Genomic DNA, 26,913 nt, shown 5'->3' with positions numbered 1-26,913 from the left:
CCTCAGATGTCTTTTTTATGTTGAAGTTCAACAAATTCTCTTCCACCTTCCTCTTATATATCACAAAATCATTCAGCTCCGTCTTAGAGTTTTCTGTTATCCCCTTCCCTAAATAAATCCTCATATGTGAATGTAAGTGCATAATACCTATTCAGCCTGTCAGCAACTTGCACAGGATCAATAACAGTTATACTATTGATATCAGCTGGGCCAATGTGATTCAACCCCTTACATCTACTGTTAGTATAAGTAAATAAATCTTTGCTGTTTTTCTTGCATTCTTTGTCAGAGACTTCTCATAATCTGCCTTGGCTTGCCTAACCTCCTTTGTAACTTGATTGCACACCAAATCTACTATAGTCTTTTGGATCACCAGGTAATTTATATGGATCCTATGCAGGTTTATTCCCTTCTGTCTCAATAGTTCATCTGACATCCATTTAGGTTTAAACCTTGAACAGTATTTCTTGTTTGGCACGAAAAGCCTAGTAGCTTCAATGATTATTTCCCTGAATGCTCCCCATTCGGAATTTGTTGTCGGTAACATTATTTGGACCCACTATATAGAATTTAAAAACTGTCTGAGATAGTCTTCTGTATAAAAGCAAAAGCCCTTCCCTTTACACTTGATGGTAGTTACATCTTTAAGTAAATACTACATCAGTACACTGTAATCACTGCTCATAAGCAGATCGAGTATTGCTCTCTCTTGTTGCCTTTCTAACATGCTGCTTTAGAAACTCATCCAATAAATCCACACAAGTCTTTCTGCTGTATGAGGGACTGGAACAACTTTCCAGTCAATATCTGGAAAGTTAAAATCTCCCATTACAAGATATTCTGATTTACTGACACACACTATTTCTCTATACACTGTTTTGCTGTACTCATCACAATCATCCAGGCTCTAATACACCCCTACTCTCATTTTTGTTTTCCCAGTGCTTATGTTATGCCAAACTGACTCACCATGCCACTGGCCACCCACGTCAACTCGATGTATTGATTTTATTATACTAAGAGCATAACCCTCCCTCCTATCCTGTTTGTATTTTGTGTGTAGCTTAGTTGTTCCTTCCCCCCCCCCCAGTAACACTTAAAAATCAACACTACGCCATATCTTTTCTGTATACATCGTACTACCCATATTCAAATTTTGCGTCATAGCTGAGTGACACCACATCTCTTATATGCTCACATTGTCTGCATTTGATGACTTAACCAGTGCTTCCAATTCATCAGATTTATTTACTAGGCTCCTAGCATCAGTGTAAATGCAGTTATACCTGCACCTATTCTTACTCTTAGTTACCGTAACATAGCCCATATATTTCCTTGTTCCATGGTGAACCACAGCAGGCCTTGAAATCCCTAATACCTTGCTTTCTTGGCATATTCTAATAAAAGCAGTGCAAGTATCGTGCACTTCTACATGTGGCTATTGTTAATCTGTTAGTCTGTATATTCCCAAAGTTAAGTTTTCTGACCTACCTAACACTGCCTTGATAGCATTAGCAAATATTCTTGCACCCTTTCTGTTTAAGTGTATCCCATCCCTGTAGAAGCAGCCTCTCCTGTTAACAAGCACAGACCACACTGAGAAAAATTCTACCCCAAGAACCTTGCACAATCTCTCCAGGAATTGAATTGAATGACAATTTTTTGACTTTGCCTTATTCTTTTGAAGTAAGTCCTTAAATCTCCTACTCATTACTGCTAACGTTTTTGTGCCCTTAAAAAATTATATCTTCTCTACAGTGTCATCAACTTTTGCCCCTGGTCCATTGTGGAAGTGGATAGTTTGATTAAGTTCAAGGAAAACTATACAAACTGTTTGAGGGGATGTCTAAGTGAAATGGTTTTTTTTTTTTTTTTTCTCTCTTACTCTTTCTTTTCTTATTATTTATTTATTCTTATTCCACTATCCTGGTCTGTTGCTGTGGAAATAGATAGTTTTATTAAATTCAAGGAAGAAGTAGACAAACTGTTGGAGGAGATGGCAAGGTATATTGTATGTGTGTGTATATATATATATATATATATATATATATATATATATATATATATATATTTATAATTATTGATAAAAAAGTAAAGAAAGAAAGTTAAAACGACAATAACTGTAACTAATATGTAAATAATATTTATGAGTCAATGCAGTTGCAAGCAATCATGCAATACACCCGTAATGTCTATAATATTAAGGGTAATATAAAGAACCATTAGAATAAGCAAATCAATCCAATAATAATACCATCAGGGACCTAAGAAAACGCAAAAAAAAAAAAAAAAAATTGTTATCGCTTTTTACCGACAATCTAGATGACTTCAACTGGGGCCAACCACCCAGAATGAAGGCAAAAAACGACAAGAGGTTCTCTGTTTCTGTGATGATCAATATATGCTAAGTAATTTAAATCTAAACCAAATATAAACCAGTATAGGCCGAATGTAAATCAAATATAAATAAATCGAAAGATGATAATAAAAGTTAAGAAAATTTAGAAATATTAGAATCAAAGGTAAGAAATATAAGTAAAATATAAAAGTAAGCATATATTAATCATCGTTGACCCGACAGAGAACGTAATTTAATGATTAAAATAATATTAAATATATAATACATACTACATATTGACCGTATCTAGGACATAATGTAATAGTCGTCAAAATAATATGTGGTGCCCCCTATGTGATGGATACGGTAAAAATAAATAATTAAATTAACGCATAGAGAAACATGCAGATAGTAAGAAGAAAAACTAAAGGAGTAGGAATAATAGAACCTGAACTCCACAAAGGCGAAAAATTTCGCCTTTGTGGAGTTCAGGTTCTATTATTAACATTGACAGGTCATTGTTAACATTGACATGTTACACTCAAAGTGTGCACATCTTATGGATTTCTGTGGACTTCACATAACATCTCCGCAAACTAGCTCCACTATGTCCTCGTTGTTTTCTGTTTGACCGCCACCTTGCCAAGGATGATTACACAAATGGGCATCCTCTCTAAATTTTCTGTTCTATCACAATCAAACCATAGTCATGACAGAATTTACCAGCCCCTTCTTCACTGCATTGGTAAATTCTGCCATTATTAAAGTTTTATGATTATGCTGCCCTCTATTGTAGTTTCCATATTTTCTGGTTATTGAATGAAAATTTGAAGATATCCTTTATTACTGATCTGTAGTTACTTCACACTTGGACACCCAACTGTAAAGGGAATAACTACAGACAAATCAGTTTGACTTTTGTGTTAGTTAAAATTAATGGAGGCAGTGTTAAAGAGTGCAGTACAGGGGCATTTAATAGCAAGGGTTTTTAAAGGAAAATTCATATTTAACTAACCTGGTTAGCTGTTTTGACATGGCTACTAGTAAGCTGGATGTAGGAGATAAATTTTTATTAGTTATTAGTTATTTGGATTTTAGCAAAGCATTTGATGTCCTTCGTGAAAGGTTACTGTACAAGGTGTGGCTATTAAATAACAAGACTGCTTCAATAAAATAAACATAATGAAATATTCCTTACCTTACAAGTTATCCCCCTTCAAAATAAATGCTTTGATCTTGTATACACACACCCTCATACTGTTCCATACATTTCTTCCAAGCACAGAAACATTTCTGGAAATCATATTCTGTAAGCCCTTTTAAAACTTTGACTGTTTTTTTTCTGAATGTCTTCAATGGACTGAAAATGGGTTCCCTTAAGCACACTTTTCAATTCATGGAAGAGGTAAAGGTCACAAGTTAATAGGTCTGGCAAGTAGGGTGCATGTTCACACACAGGGATTTGTTTTTTTGGCTGGAAGCTGGCAAACATAGAGCACATCATGTGCTGGACCATTGTCTTGATGGAACATCCACAATTCAGATCTATTCCTTCAAATATTTTCATGTAGCCTTGTCAGAACTTCAATGTGTAGTATGTTTGATTGACAGTCTGATTTGATAGGAAGTATTTAGACATAATAATTTGTTTAATATCGAAGAAAACAAGAAGAATGGTTTTCATTTGAGAATTGTTTTTTTTTTTTTTTTTTTTTTTTTTTTTGTATCGGAGATTTTGTCATCCATTGCATTGACTATTTTAGTTTCTGGATCATACTGGAACAGCCAACTTTCATTGCAAATAATTACAGTACTCAAAAAGTCTAAATCTAGTTTTTTTTTTTTAAACATCTTCACAAACTTGGAGTTTTCTCATTCTTTGATCTTCCTTCAAAAGTTTTGGCACCATCTTTGCACATGCCTAAATTTTCCTTGCCACACTTTTCTCATGCCTAAATTTTCGGTTAAAATTTGCATAATTCTTTCTTTGGCCATATTGATCTGATGGAACAATTCTAATGCTTAAATAATGATCACTTCTAATCAGTGTCTTTAGCCTGGTCCACATTTTCATCAATTTTCATAGATACCTTGAGGAGTAGCAGCTCCAAAATAATTTATACAGTAGAGGAAGAAAGAGATTTGGGAGTTGTGATACAGTTCAATATGAAGTTCTCTGATCAGTGTGGAGAGGTGGCAAGGAATGCCCGTTGTATCCTATTAGTTATTTATCCAACAACATTTGCTTAAAGATAGACAGATTCTAATCTCACTGTATATGGTAGTTGTTAAACTGTCCATATCCATGTATGCAAATCGCACCTTAAAAGAAAAAAAGGACGTCAAACTTCTTGACAGGCAGCCTGCTTAATGAGGGTGGCAAAAGGGCATCCATATGAGATAAAAATTCATGTGTTGCTACAGAGCCTTGAAAACTAGGTACCTTAGACTTGATCAGATGTATAAGGTTCTGAGAAGAGAGAGTAAAATGAATGAAGGCAAAATTTTCAGAAATCATTATAAATGATTTCTGAACTAAGGACAACTGGATTGTAGGAAGTTTTTCTTAGGCAGCCAGTCATTAATTAGTACCTCCATGAGTAGTTGAGGCTGACAGTTTTAGGAAATTCAAAGCTGAGCTGGATAGTTACCTGTGTGAGGAGGGAAACACAGGTTGTTTATTTTCTTTTTTTATAGATTTATTTATTTTTATTTTTACTTATTTATTTTGTAAAATTTATTTTATTTTATTTATTTTTCCAATTCAGCAAAAGCCTGGGCTTCCTTGTGCTTTATTGCTACTAGTAATATTAGCAAAAATGCTGAAAGATAAAGCATTCAGTACATGATTGCATTTAAGGGGAGTGAATAAGCTTATCATTTCTCATCTTATCAGTAGGCAGCAAGGTGTGATAACTTATCCAAATGCAACTTTTCAGTAATCAAGATGTTTGTTTCATAAGCCAACAGGAAACAATTTCCTTGTGATGTGATTGAATTAAGCAGCAGTGAAAGTCTGGCTGTAGCCACAATGCTATGCACAAATGTTATTAATTAAAAGATGGAATATGGTTCCAGGATGGGAGCCAACCTAAGGATGGAAATGGATTAATGTCAATCGCAAAGCTTCTTTAATGTGTGCAGTTATCTGTCTCACCTCAGTAACTGCATACTTACTTTCTTGTCATGAAATGATTAAAATAATAAGATCAGTAAAAAAAGGGGTGGGGAACTATTAAAAGGACATTACCTACTCTGAAATGCATTTCAGATAAGAAGTCAGTATTAAAACACCAGGAGGATGCACAAAAAAAAAAAAAAAAAAAGGAAAGGATCAAAAAATAATTAAGTATGGATGGCATGAAATGAACCATAGCTTTTTTTTTTTTTTTTTTTTTTTTTTAAGTTCTTTTTCAATTGCTAAATGTGTACTCATGAAAGGTTGTTTTTGTAGCCTCTAACTATGAAGAATCATTAGACCCAAAGAGCTCATTCCTGATTGATCTGATGCAGTTTTATTTTTCCTGCTCTAGATGCCCAAAAATTCTATGAAGGTTCTGGTATTCAGCATGTGACTTTCTTCTGACTTAAACTTGGATATGCTAATGCTTCCATAGATAGAAGTTTTCTCTATCTCTTCTAAAATTGGGTTTCATCTTTAAAAACCCATTAAAATTAATTATGCAATATGAGACTTAAATAATGTGGTTAAACAACTTGTTAATAAAGTGACTTAAATAAACTGTCAAGAAAGCTCTCCAGTTCAATACCAATCAGATATGACCTCTCTGTTAACATGCATGCATGCAGTCATAATCAGTACACACACACACACACACACACACACTTGTTAAACAGACTAGGCTGGATACTTCATAATTCTAATTAAATTAAATTATGAATACAAATTATACATTATGGAAGCACTAGCAATATCCAAGTATAAGACAGTCACATGCTAAATGCTAGAATCTCTGTGAATTCTTGGGTGTTTCAAATATAGGAAAACTACTTCAGACCAATCAGCAATGAACTTCTGGGCTCATGATACTCCCTAATTAACTACAAGCAATCTCTAATGCACACATTTGTCAATTTGAGAACAAACTGCAAGCTTATAAAAAACATAATTCTCTTCTTGCTATCTCATTCTTAATTTTTTTTTTTTTTTGCTATTTGTTTTTTTTTTTTATCATTTGTATTTCTTTCTTTTTTTTTCTTTTTTACCATTCCTAGTGTTTTAATACTGACTTCCTATCTGATATGCATTTCAGAGTAGGTAACAGCTTTTTAATTCCTTTCATTTTTATTTTAATCTTTTCACAATAAGAAAGTGGTAATGCAGTTATCAGAGTTGAGTTACTTATGTTAAAGAAGCTTTGCTCTTGATATTAATTGATATAAGTGTGGTAACTAGAAGCCTCCTGCCTGTAATATTAAGGGGTTGGGAATGGATTACAGAATATTTGATAGCATAGTGTTGGCAAAGAAAAGTGAAGAGAGAGAGAAGATATTAGGAATGCTTTCTTTAGCCTCAGATATTCTAATGGTGCTGAAAACAGAAAGAACAAGAACAGACAGCGGTTAAAGCAGCTTAAAGATGTAAGGTACTCAGACAAACCAGGAGTGTTAAATATCTGTCCTCAGAAGTGAGGAAGCCTTTGCATTGATTTTCATTGGTCTTGGAATGCACTGGCTGGATAATACTCCAGATGAAAAAATATTGTTGAAAAAATAATTGTTATATGTCGATGAAAAAAAAAATGCAGTTCTGTTTAATTATCAAGTTTTAGCAGATTTAAGCATTAAAAAAAAAACTTATTAATACCAGTTATGCTAAGTTTTGTACTGCAGTGGCAACTTAATATCAAGTTTAGTCCAGTACAATTTCCCAAGAATAACATGAGCCTCACCATATATTACTATGAATACCTGCAGTACAATTTTAAGAGATAAGGAAATTGAAATTTGACTTTACAAGAAAGAATGATGTAATGATTTTTTGCTTATGTATATTGATGCATTCAGTTAATTTTGGTATCCTTAGTATTACTGGGTTGTATTTAATCATAAGTAAAGATGTCATTGAAGGAATTCATTCAGTTGAGAAACTTTAAATTAAGATTGTAACAGATTCCTTTGCAAATTGCTAATGCAGAAGCAATCTTGCAAATTTAACTTATGGTATTCAGAAACATTTCACTTCTCTTGGGAATTTTGCATTTAAAATATACTCTGAGTTTTCTCTATATAAACATATCTGTTTGAACAATTTTAAATGTCAGCCTGTCACAACCCTATCAGTAATAGCACCATAAAAAAAAAAAAAAAAAAATACCACAGTTCTGAATGTGAACTTAATTCAGTCTATAAACATAAAGTCCCAAAACTAAGGTATGTTAATATGCCTTTTTATTAGAACTTATTTCTAAATAATATATGTTAATCCATTGTACTAAAACTTACTTGTTTCTTTGTGAAGAATTAGCAGTTCATTGCAGTCCTGTTCCTGCAGTAGCAGCAATAATGAAACTTTCATTTGATGAAGATCACAGGCGAACGATATGTCAGCTGGGTAAGACTAATCCAGATATCCTGTTTTGTTTTTGTTTTTTTATTTTCTTGGTCAGAAAATAACCTAATACGTGTGGTATGTGTGGAAATATCATGGGACACTGTCACATGCAGTTCAACAATAACAAAAAAATTATTTCAGAATGTACTTACTAAATGTACTTCCTTGTTAACATGAGAGATTGTTCTACAGGAACGGGATACACTTAAATAAAAAGGGTGCAAGAATATTTGCTGATGCTATAGAGGCCATTTTAGGTGGGTCGGAAAACTGCTAGCTTGGGATGATTCACACACTGATAGATTAGTAGTAGCCACAGGCAGAGGTGAATGAGCAGCACCTTGGAAAGAGAGGTGCTTGGGATTTCAAGGACTGCTGCTAGTCATAAAGGAATAAGTAAATACATGAGTTGTGTTAGGGTTACTAAGAGTAAGAATAGGTGCATGTACACAAATGCGAGGAATACAGTAAATAAATTTGATGGATTTGCGGTGCTGGTAGAGACATCAAAGGCAGACATTGTTGATATAACAGAAACGTGGTGCCATACAGAAATAAGGAATGCAAAATTGGAATTTGGGGAGTACAATGTGTCCGGAAAAGATAGACAGGATAGGAAGGGAGGAGGGGTTATGCTGTTAGTTATTTAAATTAATATATTTAAAATATTAATATATTTAAAGATATTTAAATTAATATACAAGATGAAAATAGTGGGGGAAAGAACTGAACCTTGGGGGACACCAGCATTAGTGGAGAAGTTAGAAGACAGAGAGAGCCATCTACCATCACCCTCAGTGAGCAATCAGAGAGAAAACTGGATAACCAATTACAAAAAACAGTTGGCAAACCATAAGATGGAAGCTTGTTTAGAAGGCCTTTATGCCAAACACGATCGAAAGCCTTTGAGATGTCAAGAGCAACTACTTGTGTTTCACAGAACCTTTCCATTGAATTAGTCCATAAATGGGTAACATAAGCCAGAATATCACCAGTGGATCGACACTGACAGAATCCATACTGTCAATCGTTGATCAAACGGAAGGATTCTAGGTAGTTTAAGAGTTGGCGGTTAATTGATTTCTCCATTACTTTAGAAAGAGTAGAAGTAATTGCAATAGGACGATAATTGGACGACAAACCTAAAGCACAGGTTTTGAGAACAAGTGGAGAAATACCATCGGGACCTGGAGCTTTCTTAGCATCAAGATATTTCAAAATCTTTTTGACGGAAGACCACAGGAGTCATTGGATGGAGCGTGTTGGAAATGGTGGGAGTTGTTTTACCAAGATCATTAATACATGAGTTGGAAGAAAAATGGGATGCTAGCAGGTCAGCTTTATCCTTGGCTGAAGTGACAACAGAACCATCTGGTGTGGACAGAGGTGGGAGCAGAGATGGACAAAAGTTGTGGCCAATAGCTTTGGCAAGAGACCAGAATGCTTGGCTACCATTAGGGCAAGAAGCAAGTTTTCTACTCTTAGCCTGTCTAGTTTAGACTGATTAATAACTACTTTACAATTGTTGCGAGCTTCGGTGTAGGCACAAAATGAAACTGAAGAATTAGAAACAAGCCAAATACGATATGCAGCATTCTTCTCTTGAACAGCCTTAGCACATTTATTGGAAAATCAAGGTTTAGATAAAGGACGAGATTTTAAAGTGGAGTGTGGGATAAAGGATTCCATTCCTGCAAGAATAATTTCACTGACACGATCTGAGCAAACGTTGACATCAGAAGTTTTGAAACAGTAATCCGACCAAGGAAAAGAAGAAAAGAAGTCTCGCAGGTCATCCCATTTTGCATTCTTGTAATGCCAAAAACACGAGGTTGGGAATAGCCATGAGATAAAGGTTCCATTGGAGAAGAGACAATTACCAAGTTGTGATCTGAAGTGCCTAAAGGACCTCTCACTTCGACCGTGTACTTAGAAGGGTTGTTTGTGAGAAAAAGATCAAGCGTATTGGTTGTATGATTAGGATTGTCCGGTATTCTTGTAGATAAATGAACAATCTGTGCAAGGTCATTAGTAATTGCAAAAGCCTCAGCATCTCGACCAGCTGGGTCGGTGTGATTAGAAAACAGAAGCCAGCTGGAGTTGTGAACATTAAAATCACCAAGAAAAATTACCTCACTGTTAGGAAAATTGGACTGCAGAAAGTAAAGTTGCAAAGAGAGGAAGTCAAAGAGCTCCAAGTGATTAGTGGAGTTGGGAGAACGGTAGAAACAACAGATGAATTTGACACAATGAGGTAGAGAGATTTTAAGCCAGAGAAGATCAAAGAGAGGACATTCCAAATTGCTAACTCTCTGACAGGGAATATCAGAACAGACATATGCACAAGTACCACCTTTGAGGCGAAAGGAATCATACAGCGAATAATTTGGGCATCTGAGATGAGCAGTAGTTGAATCAACCGATAACTGAGATTCTGTCAGAAAAAGTACATGTGTTTTGGCAGACTGCAAATGGAAATGGACATCGTTGAGATTAAAATTGAGACCACGTATATTTGTGAAATGAATTAGGAAGTGTTTATGAATTAGAAAAATGAATTAGCTAAGAAGAACATAAAATCTAAGGAAGTGCATCCAGTTAACATGGGTACACAGTGAAGTGTTGAGTCAGTTTGGTGTGACATAAGCACTGGGGGAGCAATGTTCAGAGTAGGAGTGTGTTATATGACTGATGAGTACAACAAACAACTCTACAGAAAAACAGAGTGGGCCAGTAAATCAGAATTTTTTATAATTGGGGATTTTAACTTCCCAGATATAGACTGGAACGTTTTGGGTTGGTCACTCACACACTAGCAAGACTTTTATGGATTTATTGGATGACTGTTTTCTACAGCAACATGTCCAAGAGGCAACCAGAGGAGTAATATTCTTGGTCTGATTATTAGCAGTGATTATTCATGCATTAGGAATCTGCAGATAAAGGAACCACTAGGTGGCAGTGATCACAGTGTACTGATGTGGGATTTACTCAAAGATGTAACTAACCAACCATGAGGGGTAAAGGGAACAGTTTTTGCTTTTGTGAAGGCGACTACAGTGAGCTCAGACAGTTTTTAAATTTCCTACAGTGGGACCAACTGATGACATTACCAACAGCAAATTCTAAATGGGAAGCATTCAAGGAATTAATCTTGGAAGTTACTAGGCTTTTCATACCAACTAAGAAATACTATTCAAGGTTTAGACCTAAATGGATGTCAATGAACTAATGAGACTCGTGGCAGAGAAGAAAAATGCATGGGATGCATATAAATTATCAGCAACACAGAAGCCTATGGCAGATTATAAGCTGGTCTGTAATCAAGTGACATAGGCAGTTAGGCAAGCAAAGGCAGATTATGAGAAATCTTTGGCAAAGGATGCAAAGAAAAGCATTAAAGACTACTTATGTAAACTCTAGAAGGAAGGGGATGAATCAGATTGGTCCACTTGATATTGATGGTTCGATTGTTGATGATTCTGCTCAGGTAGCTTACAAACTGAGTAAGTATTTTGCATCTACATTCACACACAAGGAGTTATTCAGGGGGGGAATTTCAGTAGTTTATCTCTGGCAGAGAGCTAAATGATTTTGTAATAACCCCAGGGGCTCACATCTGGAGAGTATAGGCTTGGCACACCCAGGGTCCTAAGCTGAATATCATCATTCTTCTCTCTCTCTCAGGAATTTTTTTTTTTTTTTGGCTGGTGCAGCAAAAGCCTTAGGCTTCCTTGCAGTATATAGCTAATAATAATAATAACTGTAAGCAAAAAGGGAGGAGAAATTGCTGCAGTTAAACATAAAGGAAGACACCTGGGATGGACGGAATATATCCAGTTATATTAAAGGAGGCAGCAAAGGAAGTAAGCTGGCCCTTATCCATGATTATGAGGGCATCCTTGGACTCAGAGGATATCCCTGACAGACTGGAGATATACAGATGTTTCCCCAATTCACAAAGGGGGGATCAAAAGATGACATAAGTAATTAGAAACCTGTTATTTTAACTTCTGTTTCATGGAAAATAATAGTCATTGGTTAAAAAAGCACTGCAGTATCATTTAGAGAAGACTGCAGTTATAGTTCAGACAAAACATGGGTTTGTTAAAGGGAAGTCTTGTCTGACCAACTTGATTGGATACTATGATGTGGTCACAAAGGAACTGGATGCAAAAAAATAATTTTGATATTATATACTTGGATTTTAGAAAATATTTTGATACTGTTGCACATGAAAGACTACTGTACAAGTTGGAACAGTACTGCATTAAGGTCAAGTTGCTACAGTGGATTGAAGGATGGTTGAGTGAGAGAAAATAGAGTGGTAATCAATGGACGCTGCCCTTCATGGACCAATGTTATTGAGCCCTGGAGTTTTCCAGGGCTCAATGTTGAGCCCATTGTTATTTTCTGAATTTATCAATGTTATTAATGAAGGCTTAATGCCCAAGTTTGTAGATGATACGAGTTTGGTAGGTTTGTTCATGACAGTAAGGATGGTACGCTACTGCAACAGAATCTAGAAAAGTTGAGCAGATTGGCTGAGAGGTGGCAACTGAAGTTTGACATTGACAAATGCAAAGTACTGCATATGGATAGCAGCAACCCCCAGAGTAACATACCAACTGTGCATTACAAAAATTTTGGTCACAGTGTCCAACTTTACTCATAAATCTCTTTAACTCCTGCCTGACCCACGGCATCTTTCCGAAACCCTGGAAGAAGGCCAACTTAAAACTTCTAGTTAAAAACCCGGAGAAATCATCAAACCTACCCACCTCCTACCGGCCAATAGCTCTTCTCCCAGTGCTGGGGAAAACCCTGGAAAAACTCCTGGCCCAGAGACTGAGAGCCTATTACAACAGGAAACATCTTTCTTCTGAATCCCAATTTGGGTTTACCCAGGGCAGATCAGCCGTGGATGCCATTGTAGCACTGCAAAACGCCATTGCAAACACAGAATCAAAGTATGTCCTTGGTCTCTCGGTTGACTTCAAAGGGGCCTTTGACACCATCTGGTGGCAGAGTGTCCTTGAGAGGTTCCGAGAGGCCGAAGTGTCAATCCCCATCTATCGACTCCTAGCGGACTATTTCAATGATCGCAGCCTAGTGGTCTTCTCTGGAGAATGCCATGTCACCAGGCCAGTTACGCGGGGCTGCCCACAGGGATCTGTTCTTGGCCCACTCTGCTGGAACGTGGTCCTTGATGGGTGGCTTACGCGCCAACACAACACGGCAGCAAAGATTGCATTTGCAGATGACCTCATTATTCTACTACAAGGGAATTCAAGGTTATCCTTGGAAAGCGCCGCTCAAGAAATCCTCGAAGACCTGACTGCCTGGACTACCACACATAAACTAGAAATCTCCTCAGACAAAACCAAACAGATCCTGTTGAAAGGAAAACTGGATATAAAACGACCACCAAACATAAAGATTGGAAGCCAAACCCTAAAAATGGTCCCTACACTTAAATACCTTGGAGTGATGATTGACAGTAAAAAGCAATACATACCCCATGCAAAATATATACTCCAGAAAGTTAAGACAGTAACAGGAAAATTAATTCGAATTACCAGAACCTCGTGGGATATCAAACCACGCACCTTGTTGCTTTACTACAACTGCATTCTGCTTCCAATCATAACTTACGCTGCAGGTGCATGGGCAGGCAGTATACAAAAACATACTGTTAACAAAATAATCACTCAAGCCCAAAGATTCTTCCTTCTGGCATCCACCAAAGCGTGCCGCACTATATCAACATCAGCACTACAGATAATTAGCGGAAAGCTCCCAATTAAATTTGAGGTCATAAATACCTATCTCCAATATTGCCGAAGTAGGAACATCATATCTATTTTTGAAAGATACCAAATAGATAGAAACCTCACAATTAAAAAAGACAACGAGAGACTACGGGAACTATACGTCATAGACTGGCAAGAGAGCTGGACCAATGACAGCAAGGGGCGGACAACACATCTATTCCTACCTCAAGCGGCGGAAATAACCAAACAAATAAGATCGTGGTTTAATCCGGGACTCTACCTAACATTCCTCCTTAGTGGTCATGGCAGCCTGAACTCGAGGCTAAACGCACTGGGATTATCAGCTACCCCGTGCTGTAAGTGTGGGGGCCTGGAAACGGTCCAACATATCATCCTGGAGTGTCCCTACTACACGGATTACAGGCTTCCCCTTCAACTCGAAACCAACGTCTTTGATACAAGTGACTTTCCACGGTTGGTTGCTACTGAGGAACACTATAAACAGGTATCGACTTTCGCGGAGCGCGTTTTCAAAAGAAGACAGGCGATACAAGGGAACAATCAGAACTGACTGGTTGGACTGGACGAACTGGGACTCAATCCACACTGTGATGTGCGTCATTAAACTGGAACCACGTGGTGGTCCACCACAAATGGACATGCCACTCTGGGCAATACTCACGCTTAAGTGTCATCAATATGTGTCTTCAATATGTGCCCTAAACTACCATCAACTCACCAGACCAGCATGGGCTCGAAAATGCCAGGGCCTTTGCCAAAATGGATATTAAACCATGTAAATACAGACTTTCACTCACCATGAGGCACCGCACTAGGTCAGGATTGAGCCCTGCGAGAGTGGATCCATCACAATTGAACAGTCCAAATCATGTGTCAACACTAGTATCTTCCTCACTAGGTCAGGATTGGGCCCTGCAAGTGTGGGATCTACTACATTTGGACGGTCCATAAACACGTAATGACTAAGTGACATACCTAGATATCCCTCACACTAGGTCAGGATTGGGCCCTGCAAGTGTGGGATGGCTTACCACGTAATACTAAGCTTATAACCATGTTAAAGGAAGGGAGAAAGGAGGAAAAAAAAAAAAAAAAAAAAAAAAAGAGAGAATCTGGCTGCCTCCTCGTGGCGCGGTACGGGAGCGGGGGGTCGGGACTAGTTCTCCGCGGCCCCCTGCTGCTAAATGCCAGATGCCAGCCACAAACAACATACACAACACATTACACACACTAATGACAATTATAAATAGTAACCGCGATAGATAACTTAAATTCCGTAAAGGCTCGCGTACTTATCACTCACTAAATACTTACTATAATTATAAATCACACTCAAATCTTAAATCTTACATTCAACCTAAACTTAAACTAAAATTAAATTACACCTAACTCTACCTCAAACCCGACTTAACTTCAGCTTAACTTAAAACTAAATTAAATTAGGAAACATCAACCATAAATTAAACTTATAACTTTAATTAAACAGTAACTCAAATCTAAGCTTAAACTTAAACCTAAACTACAACCTAAACTTAAACTCATCTATAACTTAAATTTAAACCTAAACCGAACCTACACTAATGTCAAAACCAGCTTCATAATTACTTAACTCAAACCCAAACTTGCCCACTAAATTAACTAACACTCAACTTAAACACACAACAGAACTTAAACTTTACTCAAACTTAACTTAACCCTAACCTAAAACTAAACACTAAACATTAACTTAAATTAACTAAAACACATTCAAACGATTTGATCTAAACTTCAACTTTAAACTTAACTTTAAACTTAAATTTTAATTAGATGAACTAAAAAAACGATTCTGCTGGCACACAATTAAGCTTAACGAACGGCGGACATAGGGGACACCCTGGAAACCGCCAGTAAACTACAAAAAAATACTTTGATACTTTGTGCATTACAATACTCAGGGTAGTGGAGAATTGTGTAGGTAATTGTGTAGTCAGATATGAAATTTTCTGAGCAATGCAGACAGGCTGCAGAGCAGGTTATGGGCTATTGTCAATGATATACAGGAATTTTGTAAGCAGGGATAAGGAGGTGATAAGGCAATGGTCAGACCATACCTTGAGTACTGCATTCAGGTCTGGAAGCCTCATTTTAGAAAGATGTTGAACTACTAGAACAAGGACAGAGAAGGGCAACGGATAGGTCCTCTTATTAAGAAAGGATTAAGTTCTGCAATTTTTTTTTTTTTTTTTTTTGGCTGATGTTGCATACACTTGCTTTCTTGCATCACATGCCACTATTACTACTACTACTACTAAATTGCAGAATGTGGAGAGTAGGCACTTTCAAGGTGATCTGATTGAGGTGCATAAGGCCTTGAATGATTTGAGCACACTCAATGCTGATGGAATTATTCCTCTTGCTCAGAATCTACATTGCTGGAACAAATTTCCATGTGTCATTGTGGAAGTTGACACCTTAAATAAATTCAAGGGTGAACTAGACAAACTTTTGGAGTGAGTGAAACGGGAAGGGTTTTTTTTTTTTTTTTCCCTTGGATAATGCTAAATAGGTTTGCTTTCTTGCATCATATGCCTCTACTAATGCTAATGCTAAATATTTTGAGAAGCAAAGGCAAATAAGTAGATTGAAGTTATGTTTAGAAACATCAGTGTTTAAAAGTGTATGTATGCTATCTAGTTTAAATTTTTTTATGGTGTGATTTTATAATTTAAGAATAGCTTAGTTATAGTCAAATGCAAGGAGGGTAAGGAAATCAGGCGACAACTCAGCGTTGTTATGGGCCAATATGAGAGCTTGAAGGACAGGGTGGATGCCCTCGAAGGATTAAAAGTGAGGGCCCATCAAGCTCTCAGCTGCCCACACCAATGCTAGAGCTTGCACTTGGTCATCATGCAACACAGCGGCAGCCCCCAAGGCAGAATGCGCTGGTCCCAAAGGAACTAGTAGTTGTTGGTGACTCTATTGTCAGGAAAACAGGAAACATTTTCCTGACAATAGAGTCACCAACTCTATTGTCAGGACTAATAGACTAATAGATTAACAGTAGCCACTGGCAGAGGTGAAAGTGATTCTTGCACTGCTTCTATTGGAATGAGCAGCAGCCTGGAAAATAAGATGCAGAATATTTCAGAGACTGCTGGGAATCATTGGGGTACAATGATTTCTACAACAACATGTCCAAGGGTTGTGTTAGGGTAGCTAAGAAAAAGAACAGGTGATTATATATACTTGCGTGTACACTAATGCTAGGAGTTTAGTAAATAAATTTGATGAATTTGAGGTATTTCTCAAAACATCAAAGGCAGATATTGTTGGGATTTCAGACGTGGTGTCACACAGATATAAGGAATGCAGAACTGGAATTTGGGTAGTACAATGTCTACAGAAAGGATAGACAGGATAGAAAGGGAGGAGGGGTTATGCTATTAGTTAAGAAATACATAAAATCCAAGGAAGTGAAGCCAGTCGACATCACTGGACAGTGCAGTGTCGAGTCAGTTTGGAGTGACATAAGCATTGGGAGATTAAAATTGAGAGTAGGAGTGTGCTATAGGCCTAATGACTCTGATGAGTATAATAAGAAACTGTACAGGGAAATAGAGTGGGCCAGTAAATCAGAGTCTTATAATGGGGGATTTTAATTTCCCAGATATTGACTGGAATTTGGGGGCTGGTCACTCACACACTAGCAAGGCTTTTGTGGATTTATTGGATGATTGTTTTCTACATCAGCATGTTCTACATCAGCAACTAGAGGGAGTAATACTCTTGATTTGATTATCAGTAGTGATTCTTCATGCATTAAGAATCTGCAGATAAATGAACCAGTATGTGGCAGTGATCACAGTGTGCTGAAGTGGGATTTACTCAAAGAGGTAACTACCATTAGGGGTAAAGGGAAAGGTTATTGCTTTCGTAAAGGCGACTACGATGGACTGAGACAGTATTTAAATTCTATACAGTGGGACCAACTGATGATGTTACCAACAGCAAATTCAAAATGGGAAGCATTCAAAGAACTTATCTTGGAAGCTACTAGGCTTTACATACCAACTAAGAAATATTGTTCAAGGTTTAGGCCTAAATGGATGTCAGATGAACTAATGAGACATATGGCAGAGAAGAAAAATGCATGGGATACATACAAATTAACATGTGACACAGAAGCCTATGATAGATACAAGTTGATCTGTAACCAAGTTACAAAGGAGGTTAAGCAGGCGAAGGCAGATTACGAGAAATCTTTGGCAAGGGACGCAAAGAAAAACAGCAAAGAGTTCTTTACTTATGTAAACTCTAGAAGGAAGGGGATGAATCAGATTGGTCCACTTGATATCGATGGGTCAACTGTTGATGATCATGCTCAGGTAGCTAACAAACTAAATGAATATTTTGCATCGACATTCACACATGAGGAGTTATTCAGCGAGGGGAATGCCAGAGGTGTATTCATCTCTGGCAGTAAGCTAGATAATCTTGTAATAACTGAGAGTAAAGTGGAGGAGAAATTGTTGAAGATAAACACAAGAAAGGCACCTCGGGTGGATGGGATCTATCCAGTTATATTAAAGGAGTCAGCAAAGGACGTAAGCAAACCCTTAGCCATAATTATGAGAGTTTCCTTGGACTCAGCGGAAGTACCCATGGACTGGAGATGTGCAAATGTGACCCCAATTCACAAAGGAGGATCAAAGGCTGACACAAGTAATTATAGTCCTGTGAGTTTAACTTCTGTTCAGGAAAATTAATGAGGCACTGGTTAAAGAAGCACTGCAGGATCATCTAGACAACACTTCAGTTATAGCTCAGACACAGCATGGTTTTGTTAAGGGGAAGTCTTGCCTGACCAATTTGATTGGATACTATGATTCAGTCACAAAAGAACTGGATGCAGGGAATAACTTTGATATTATATACTTGGATCTTAGAAAGGCTTTTGATACTGTTGCACATGGAAGACTGCTGCACAAATTGGAGCAGTGTGGCATTGGGGGCAAATTGCTGCTATGGATAAAGGGGTGGTTGAGGGGGAGAAGACAGAGTGGTAATCAATGGACACTGCTCATCATGGACTAATGTTATTAGTGGAGGCCTCAGGGTTCAGTATTGGGTCCATTATTGTTTTCTGTATTTATAAATGATATTGATGATGGTATATCAAGCTTAATGTTGAAGTTTGCTGATGATACGAAGGTTGGCAGGGTTGTCAAGGATACTACTGACACTATGCTGCTGCAACAGGATCTGGAAAGGTTGAGCAGATGGGCTGAGAGGTGGCAAATGAAGTTTAACATTGACAAATGTAAAGTACTACATATGGGAAACAGCAACCCCAGAGCAACATATCAACTCGGTGGTACTACACTGACAGTGGTAGAGAATGAAAGGGACCTGGGGGTGGTTGTGCAGGCAGATATGATGTTCTCTGAGCAGTGCAGACGGGCTGCAAGAGTAGCTCATGGTGTATTGTCAATGATGTATAGGAATTTTTCTAGCAGGGATAAGGAGGTGATTATTCCCTTGTATAAGGCAATGGTCAGGTTACACCTAGAGTACTGTATACAGGTCTGGAGGCCTCATTTCAAGAAGGATGTAGAGCTGCTGGAACGAGTACAGAGAAGGGCAACAAGATTAGTGAATGGAACAAAGGGATGCTCTTACGAAGAAAGGCTTAAGTTTTGCAAATTACAGTATCTGGAGACTAGGCACCAGCGAGGTGTTTTGATTGAGGTGTATAAAGCCTTGAATGGTTTGAGTATGCTCAGTGCTGATGGGATTCTTCCTCTTGCTCAGAATAATCACCTAAGAGGGCATAAATTCAAATTGAGGAAAGACAGATGTGTAGGATAGACGTGTGGAAATTTGCCTTTAGCCAGCGGGTGGTTGGTTGGTGGACAGACGTCCATCCCTTGTCGTGGAAGTTGATAGCCTAAATAAGTTTAAGGCTCAGCTGGACAGGTATTTCGAACGAACAGAGGGGTGAAGTGATTATTTTTTATTTATTTTTTTTTTTTTTGGCTGATGCTGCATAAGCTTGCTTTCTTGCATCAAATGCCTCTACTAATGCTAATGCTAAATATTCATATTTCAGTACATGCATCAATTTTTAATTTTGAAATATTGGTGATCTTTCAGTTTTGCAAAAATTATCAAAGTTTGCCAGTGATTTGCAATTTATAATCATAAAAATTATATTTATCATTTATTTATAAATAAATAATTATTAAATTATAGTCATTATTAATAAATACTAATAAATAATAATTTATTATTATTTAATAATAATGACGGATTCAAGAATGATTTAAATAATGACTCATTTTTTAAATAATGATTTGAGTAATAATCATGACCGATTTTAAAATGCCTGTTTGGGAAATATTTAGATGATTAATATTTATAAGAGATTGATTTATTAAATGAGTATTATGTAAATTATTATGTGACATGAATTCAGGCATGCTTTTTCTTCTATTGCATATAATGGAAAAATTTTACAGTTTTAGAAAATTGTAAAACTTTTTCCATATCATAACAAAAGTCCTAATGAAGATTATTTTGGTAGTACACTAGGTGGAAATGCATAAATGTTCATAAATTAAACTAAATATAATTTAAACTATATTTACATAATGATGTAGTTTCATATAGAGCTTTCTGTTGAAAGTCAAACAAACAACTTTTTTTTTTTTTTTATCCAATATTGAAACTAGAATCATATGAAAATGAAAGACCAGTTTATGCAGATGAATTTGAATGAACAGTGTAATTATGCTGTCCATACAAATTAAAGGTTAAATTATATGCATACTTATTTTCAAGTTTGTTTTTTTATCTATATATTTATTTGATTTTTTTTTTTATCATTGCAAACGTATATTCCATTCTAAATATATTTCTAAATTTTTCCTAAAATTCTTATTAGCAGCTGCTTTTCTTTGTTTCTACATTATCTGTAAATATCTACCTAAGCCCTGTCAGCTCAGCCAGACATCATTTATTGGATATTATAAAATTAGCAAATAACAGATGGTTGATAGTGGTCATATAATGTTCTTTGTTATTATGTAAACATTTTTTTTGCTAGATAGCACCATTAGGCTATCTAGCAAAAAAAATATCTGAATATTTTTTTTGCTAGATAGCCTAATTTTTTTTCTGAATACTTGATATCTGAAATGCCTTCCATCCAAAATATAAATTACATAACATACACAAACCCAAAAATAAATAAATAAATAGGAGCATGCCCTAAACATATATCTTACACTGTAATAGGTTAGAAATTAATTTTAATATACTGGAAGCATATTTCATAGAAGTGCAGACATATGGAGGTTTTTATCAGGCAAGGCAATCTAGTAGTATCAGATAGCTAGTATGCAGTGGTATAGTGTGGTCTTCCCTAGCAGTTATGCTAATAGACAAAATACAGTCAATGGGTTATAGGAAAGAAGAAAACCCTGATTTGCCTCAGAAACCTATTAGTTTAGGGAATGAAAACAAGAAATAGCTATCAAAAGTGAAGGAGAAGAATGAGCATAAATCAGATATTACTGTGGTTTACCAAGTTCATCATAGCTGAATTCTGGATAGTGTGTATGTGTTGTGTTTGGGATATATAATTCACAAAACTAAACTAAAATAAACTCGAATAATTTTTACAATTAAAGACCCATGTATACAATTATTGGCTATCTATTGCAACCATTTTTCAGGAAGTTTATGTCTGGCTAAGAAAGTTGAAAAATAGTTTATAGGAAAGCAAATGCCACCATTCCTCTCAAGAACCTAATAGTTATTCAAGAAGAAAACTAGAAGCAGATAGTATAAATCTTTCTAAAGTGAAGAGGCAAAAGTGTAATAAGTGATATCATTCACTGTTTGCATACTGACATAAGTGATATCATTCACCATTTAACTTTTAATATATAAATTTCAATGCCTATTTTGTTTATGACTTAGCTGAAGTTTAGTGTACCATAACTGGTTATCAGGTAGTTTTTTCTGTGTTGTGTATTGTAATGTTTGTGTTAAAAGAAAATTTGGTTATTCTATATATATATGTAGGTGTTTTCATTTTTTAAGAGAGTTTGTTTATGAAAGAAGATTAATTAATTGCCATTTAAGGTTGTTGAAAAATGCCCAAAAGGCTCACTGTTAAGAATTGTGTGAGGAACTGAAAAGAAAGGTGGAAATGGATTCTAATTTCATTATTCACATAGGTGTATAGCAACAACCCTGGATGAAATTCCAGTCATTGCATTAGTAGTCCCCAAATTCACCCATCCAAAAAAAAAGGATTGCAGGTCAAATGTGAAAAAACCATTGCTCATATCTTTCAACCCTCAGGGTATCATTCATTATAAATATGTTCAGAACCTTCAGATGATAAACTAGAGTTATCATAAAGAAGTTCTGATTTCATTGAGGAAAAAGTTAGCAGAAAATGCAACCATTTTAAAATGACTATGGCGTTGTTCACCATGACAATGCCCGGCGCCTCTGTAGCCAGGTGAGCAGGAGCAGCAGTGCGTAGCACACGCTTCTTGATTAGACCAGGGTTCAAGCCCGTGACCACCAAATACAGAGGATGCGGAAAGGTCAGGGAATGACCACCGCATATCCACGGAGCAATATGGCCTTAGTTGCTAATGCTCCTAAAAACCAAATAACAACAACCATGACAATGCCACACTTTCAAGAATTTTTTGCCAAAAAAAAAAAAAAGTACAGCCGAAGCTCTTTATAGCAGCCTCATTTTAATGTCCCAACACATAATGTCCTATGTTGTTGGTCCTGGCCAGTTTCTCGTTAATCTAATACCACTTTCTTATTACAATATTCACATTTAAAAATGACAGTATGCTTCAAATATATTGAGGTAATTGCAGCCTGACCATCAGAAATCATTTTTTTTAAATTTCCCATGCTCTTTTGATTACTGCACATGAACATTAGCTAGAAGTCAGTTACAGTGTATGTTTATTGGTTTGGCTCCAAAAAAGCGGATAGCTTTGCCAATCACAGAAAATTAAGATTTTGCATGCTGTATATAATGGTGTGCATTCTAAGACTGACATCGCCAAACAGTTCCGCATTCCTAAGAGTACTCTGTTCACTATTCTGAAAAATTGGAAAAATATTGAAAGTTTAGAGAAATCTGCTGTTGCACCGGGTAGAATTTGAGCATGAAAGGCAAAGTATCCAGATCTTGAAAAGGTAATTTTTGAATGGCTAATGATGATGGCTGCCTGGGTCCTCATTGGTTACCTAGTGCCCCTGTAGCTTCCGAGGCAAATGAGGTTGTGTATGTGTTGGGCAGCTGCGGTATGTTTGACTGTAGGTTTATATCCTGTGCTCCATCTAGTCTGTGTGTAAGAGGGAATGAGTGATGGGCACGTGGTGAGCGAAACCATGTGACTGTGTCTCTGCATCTGTTTTGCACACCAAATATGTCTAAATGTTATTTAAAAAAAAAAAAAAATAGTGTGCTGTTTGAGTGTTAGGCATGACAGGTGTATGACTCATTGGAGTGTACATGTTGGCCCTTATGTCTGACAGGCACCTCTCACCACTTTACATTGCTGCTGGTAACCCACCTAGGAATACCCTCCCTGCCCCCTGCTGTTTCCTTTTCTCACTCAGCATGGTGTGGGATAGAAAATGCCTAGTTGGGAAACAAAACCCCACAAAGAATCCCCTGCCCCTATGACTTTTCTCCCATTCTTTTCTCAACCCCCACCTCCCCCAACACCTTTGCCTGGTGAGAAAAAATGCCCACCGGAACCCTGAGTTCATGCCTAATTTCCTCTTACTGATTTCTTTCACCAAACACACATAGACATCCCCTTGGCTCCATCATGTCCCTTCCAGATAGATCCACAATCATTACAAGTACATTTTGCATTTTGTTGAGCCCTGATTCGTAGGAGAACCATCCCTTCAGTTTTCTCCCTGAGCCACAGCACTCCCACTTTGAGTCCGTTGCTTTGCTGCCTCTAGTCTGAGGCATGATTTTTGTTTAAATTCAATTTAACCTGAGAATAATACACTAAACTGAAATATTTATATGTATTGTGCTATACCATTTGCTTGATAGTGTTTTAAAATAATTATAGCCTTGCTCGGATAAAGTTTATCAGAACAAAAAAATATATGCCAACCGAACTTACTTATTGATACAACACAATGGTGAGCAGATGGAGATGTGAACAGGGTGTTTTTTTTTTTTTTTTTTTTTGGATGATGCTGTATAAGCTTGCTTTCTTGCATCGTATGCCACTACTAATACTAATGCTAAGTCCACTGTGGTTTTTTTAAGCAATTTGAAGGGCCAAGGAAAGGAGCAATACACCAAATTAATCAGGGAAATATGTCTTCAACATCTTGAAATCTCTTTCCATTGAGGGCAGGTTTTACCTTGGGAAATAGGCAAAAATTTGCTGGTGCTTGTTTGGGAGAGTTAGTTGGATGGTTGTTCTGTACACTGATAGTCTCGTCAGAGATGTCTTCACAACAAATACAGAATGGACAAGGGACAGTGCAATATTGAATCTCAGTGCTTATGTCACAATGGTGTGACATAAGCACTAGGAAAGCACAATCTACAGCAACAGTGTGTTATAGACCTAATGACTCTAATGAGTACAATGAACAATTGTACAGATAAATAGAGCGGGCCAGTAAATCACATTGTTTTATAATGGGGGTTTTAACTTCCCACATATTAACTGGAACTTGTGGAATGGTCACTCGCACACTAGCAAGAGTTTTGTGGATTTATTGGATGATTTTTTTTTTAAAAAACAGCATTTCAAGAGGCAACCAGAGGGAGTAATACTCTTGATGTGATTATCAGCAGTGATTATTCATGCATTAAGAATCTGCAGATAAATGAACCACTAGGTGGTTCATTTATCTGCAGTGATCAGAGCGTATTAATGTGAGATTTACTCAAAGATGTAATTGCCGTCAGGAGTAAAGGGAAAGGTTTTTGTTTTCTTAAAGGTGACTACAGTGATCTCAAGGAGTTTTTAAATTCTATGCAGTGGGACCAACTGATGATGCTGTCAACAGCAAATTATAAATAGAAGCATTCAAGCAATTAATCTTGGAAGCTACTAGTCTTTTCATACCAACTAAGAAACACTGTTCAAGGTTTAGGCCTAATTGGATGTCAGTGAACTAATGAGATTTGTGGCAGAGAATAAAAATGTATGGGATGCCATATAAATTATCAGGAGATACAAATAATTGGTAGATATAAACTAGTCTGTAATCAAGTCACAAAGGAGATTAGGCAAGCGAAGGCAGATTACAAGACATCTTTGGCAAAGGATGTAAAGAAAAACAGCAAAGACTTCTTTACTTATATAAACTCTAAAAGGAAAGGGATGAATCAGATTGGTCCACTTGATATCGATGGTTCGACTGTCAGTGATCCTGCTCAAGTAACAGACAAACTGAATGAATATTTTGCATTTACATTCACACATGAGGAATTCTGTAGGGAAATGGAGGACAGAACTCTAACAGGGAGATAAATGATTTTATAATAAGTGCGAGGAAAGTGGAGGAGAAATTGTTGAAGTTAAACATAAAGAAAAGCACGTGGGGTGAATGGTATCATCCAGTTATATTAAAGGAAGTAAGCAAAGCTTTCACCATAATTATAAGAACATCCTTGGATTCAGGGGAGGTCCCCACAGACCAGAGATGTGCAAATAGATCCCCTATTCACAAAGGGGGGATCGAAGGGTGACACAAGTAATTATAGACCTGTTTGTTTAACTTCTGTTCTGGGGAAAATAATGGAATCATTGTCTAAAGAAGCTTTGCAGGATTATCTAGAGAACACTGCAGTTCAACAAATCCCTTAACGAACCCATATTCAGACACAACATGTGTTTGTTAAGGGCAAGTCATCTGAACAACTGGCGCCTCCGTAGCCAGGTGGGCAGGAGCAGCAGTGCGTAGCACATGCTTCTTGATTAGACCGGGGTTCGAGCCCATGAGCCACCAAATACGGAGGATGCAGAAGATCAGGGAATGTGACCACCGCATATCCCCGGAGCAATATGGCCTTAGTTGCTAATACTCCAAAAAAACCAAAAAAAAAAAAAAAAAACATCTGAACAACTTGATTGGATACTACAATGTGGTCACAAAGGAACTGGATTCAAAAAATAATATTGGTATCATATACAGTAAGCCCCGGTTATAGTGATCACTGGTTATTAGAATCAGCCGCTTTATAGAATCAAATTTCGAAGAAACATTTCAAATCAATAAAATGCACATCTTCGGTTATAAGAATCAATTGTGAATGCCTCTGTGATATTTTTCGAAAGTACATTTCTGTAGATCACATTTATGGAGTTCACAACCACAAACTTCTGATAAAACAGTTTAGTGCAATAAATGGGTAGTAAAACTCAATCTTATTGCCATTGCAATAATACTGATAGCTGCAATTCTGTGTTTTCACCTTATTATGGTGAAATGTGTTTCCCCCTTCACTGAAGTCTGCTCTTCATTTCTATATCTAAACTTCATCTCACTTGCATGTGTTACGTTAGTTCCAATTTGTGTGCACCGTATGCTTTGTTATTGATTGACGCTTATCTATTTTACTGTGTTTTAATTTTTCCTACTGAAAAAAAAATGTCAGTGAACAGAAAGAGAGTGAATTTGCATGTAAAAGATAAGTTACAAATTATAGAAACATACAATAAATTGAACTTAGGCAATATGTCTCAAAGGGAAGCGGCAGTAAAATTAGGAGTGCCTCAGTTATCGTTATAAAAATTATTAAAATCATGTCACATATTAAACACTAATGTGATTAATGAAACGAGAAAAGGAAGCTTGAAGGGAAATGCCAAACAGTAGATGAATCTCTCTTCATTTGGTTCAAACAGGCCAGCTCATTTAATGCACAAATCAATCATAGAATTCTTCTTCAAAAAGCTAATGATTTTGCTGAAAAACTACATGAAGAGTTTAAGACTATGGATGGATGGCTGACAAGATGGAAGGAGAGGCATGACATTGTTTAGAAAAAACTTCACAGAGAAAAACAGGATTCTGATAGTTCTGCAGCTAACATCTAAATGAAAACCTCTTGGCAAACTGTGTTAAGCACTTATATTCCTGAAGCCATTTTTAATACAGATGAAACAGTGTTGTACTACAGAGCTACCCCA

General features: G+C 36.8%; 1 protein-coding gene across 1 annotated transcript in view; it reads left to right on the top strand.

The window, feature by feature from the left end:
- The window catches only part of LOC150080280 (uncharacterized), a 328,384-nt gene that overhangs the window by 130,457 nt on the left and 171,014 nt on the right, over positions 1-26,913 (top strand). The window contains exon 6 of the mRNA XM_090380675.1: positions 7,821-7,913. Within this exon, the coding sequence (XP_090236801.1) occupies positions 7,821-7,913 (93 nt within the window). The remainder of the gene's footprint in view (positions 1-7,820; positions 7,914-26,913) is intronic.

Source organism: Mastigoproctus giganteus, chromosome 9 (assembly GCF_048544385.1).
Source record: "Mastigoproctus giganteus isolate SK-2022 chromosome 9, ASM4854438v1, whole genome shotgun sequence".
In the NCBI taxonomy this organism is placed as follows: domain Eukaryota; kingdom Metazoa; phylum Arthropoda; class Arachnida; order Uropygi; family Thelyphonidae; genus Mastigoproctus; species Mastigoproctus giganteus.
This window is presented reverse-complemented; position numbering and strand designations above follow the sequence as displayed.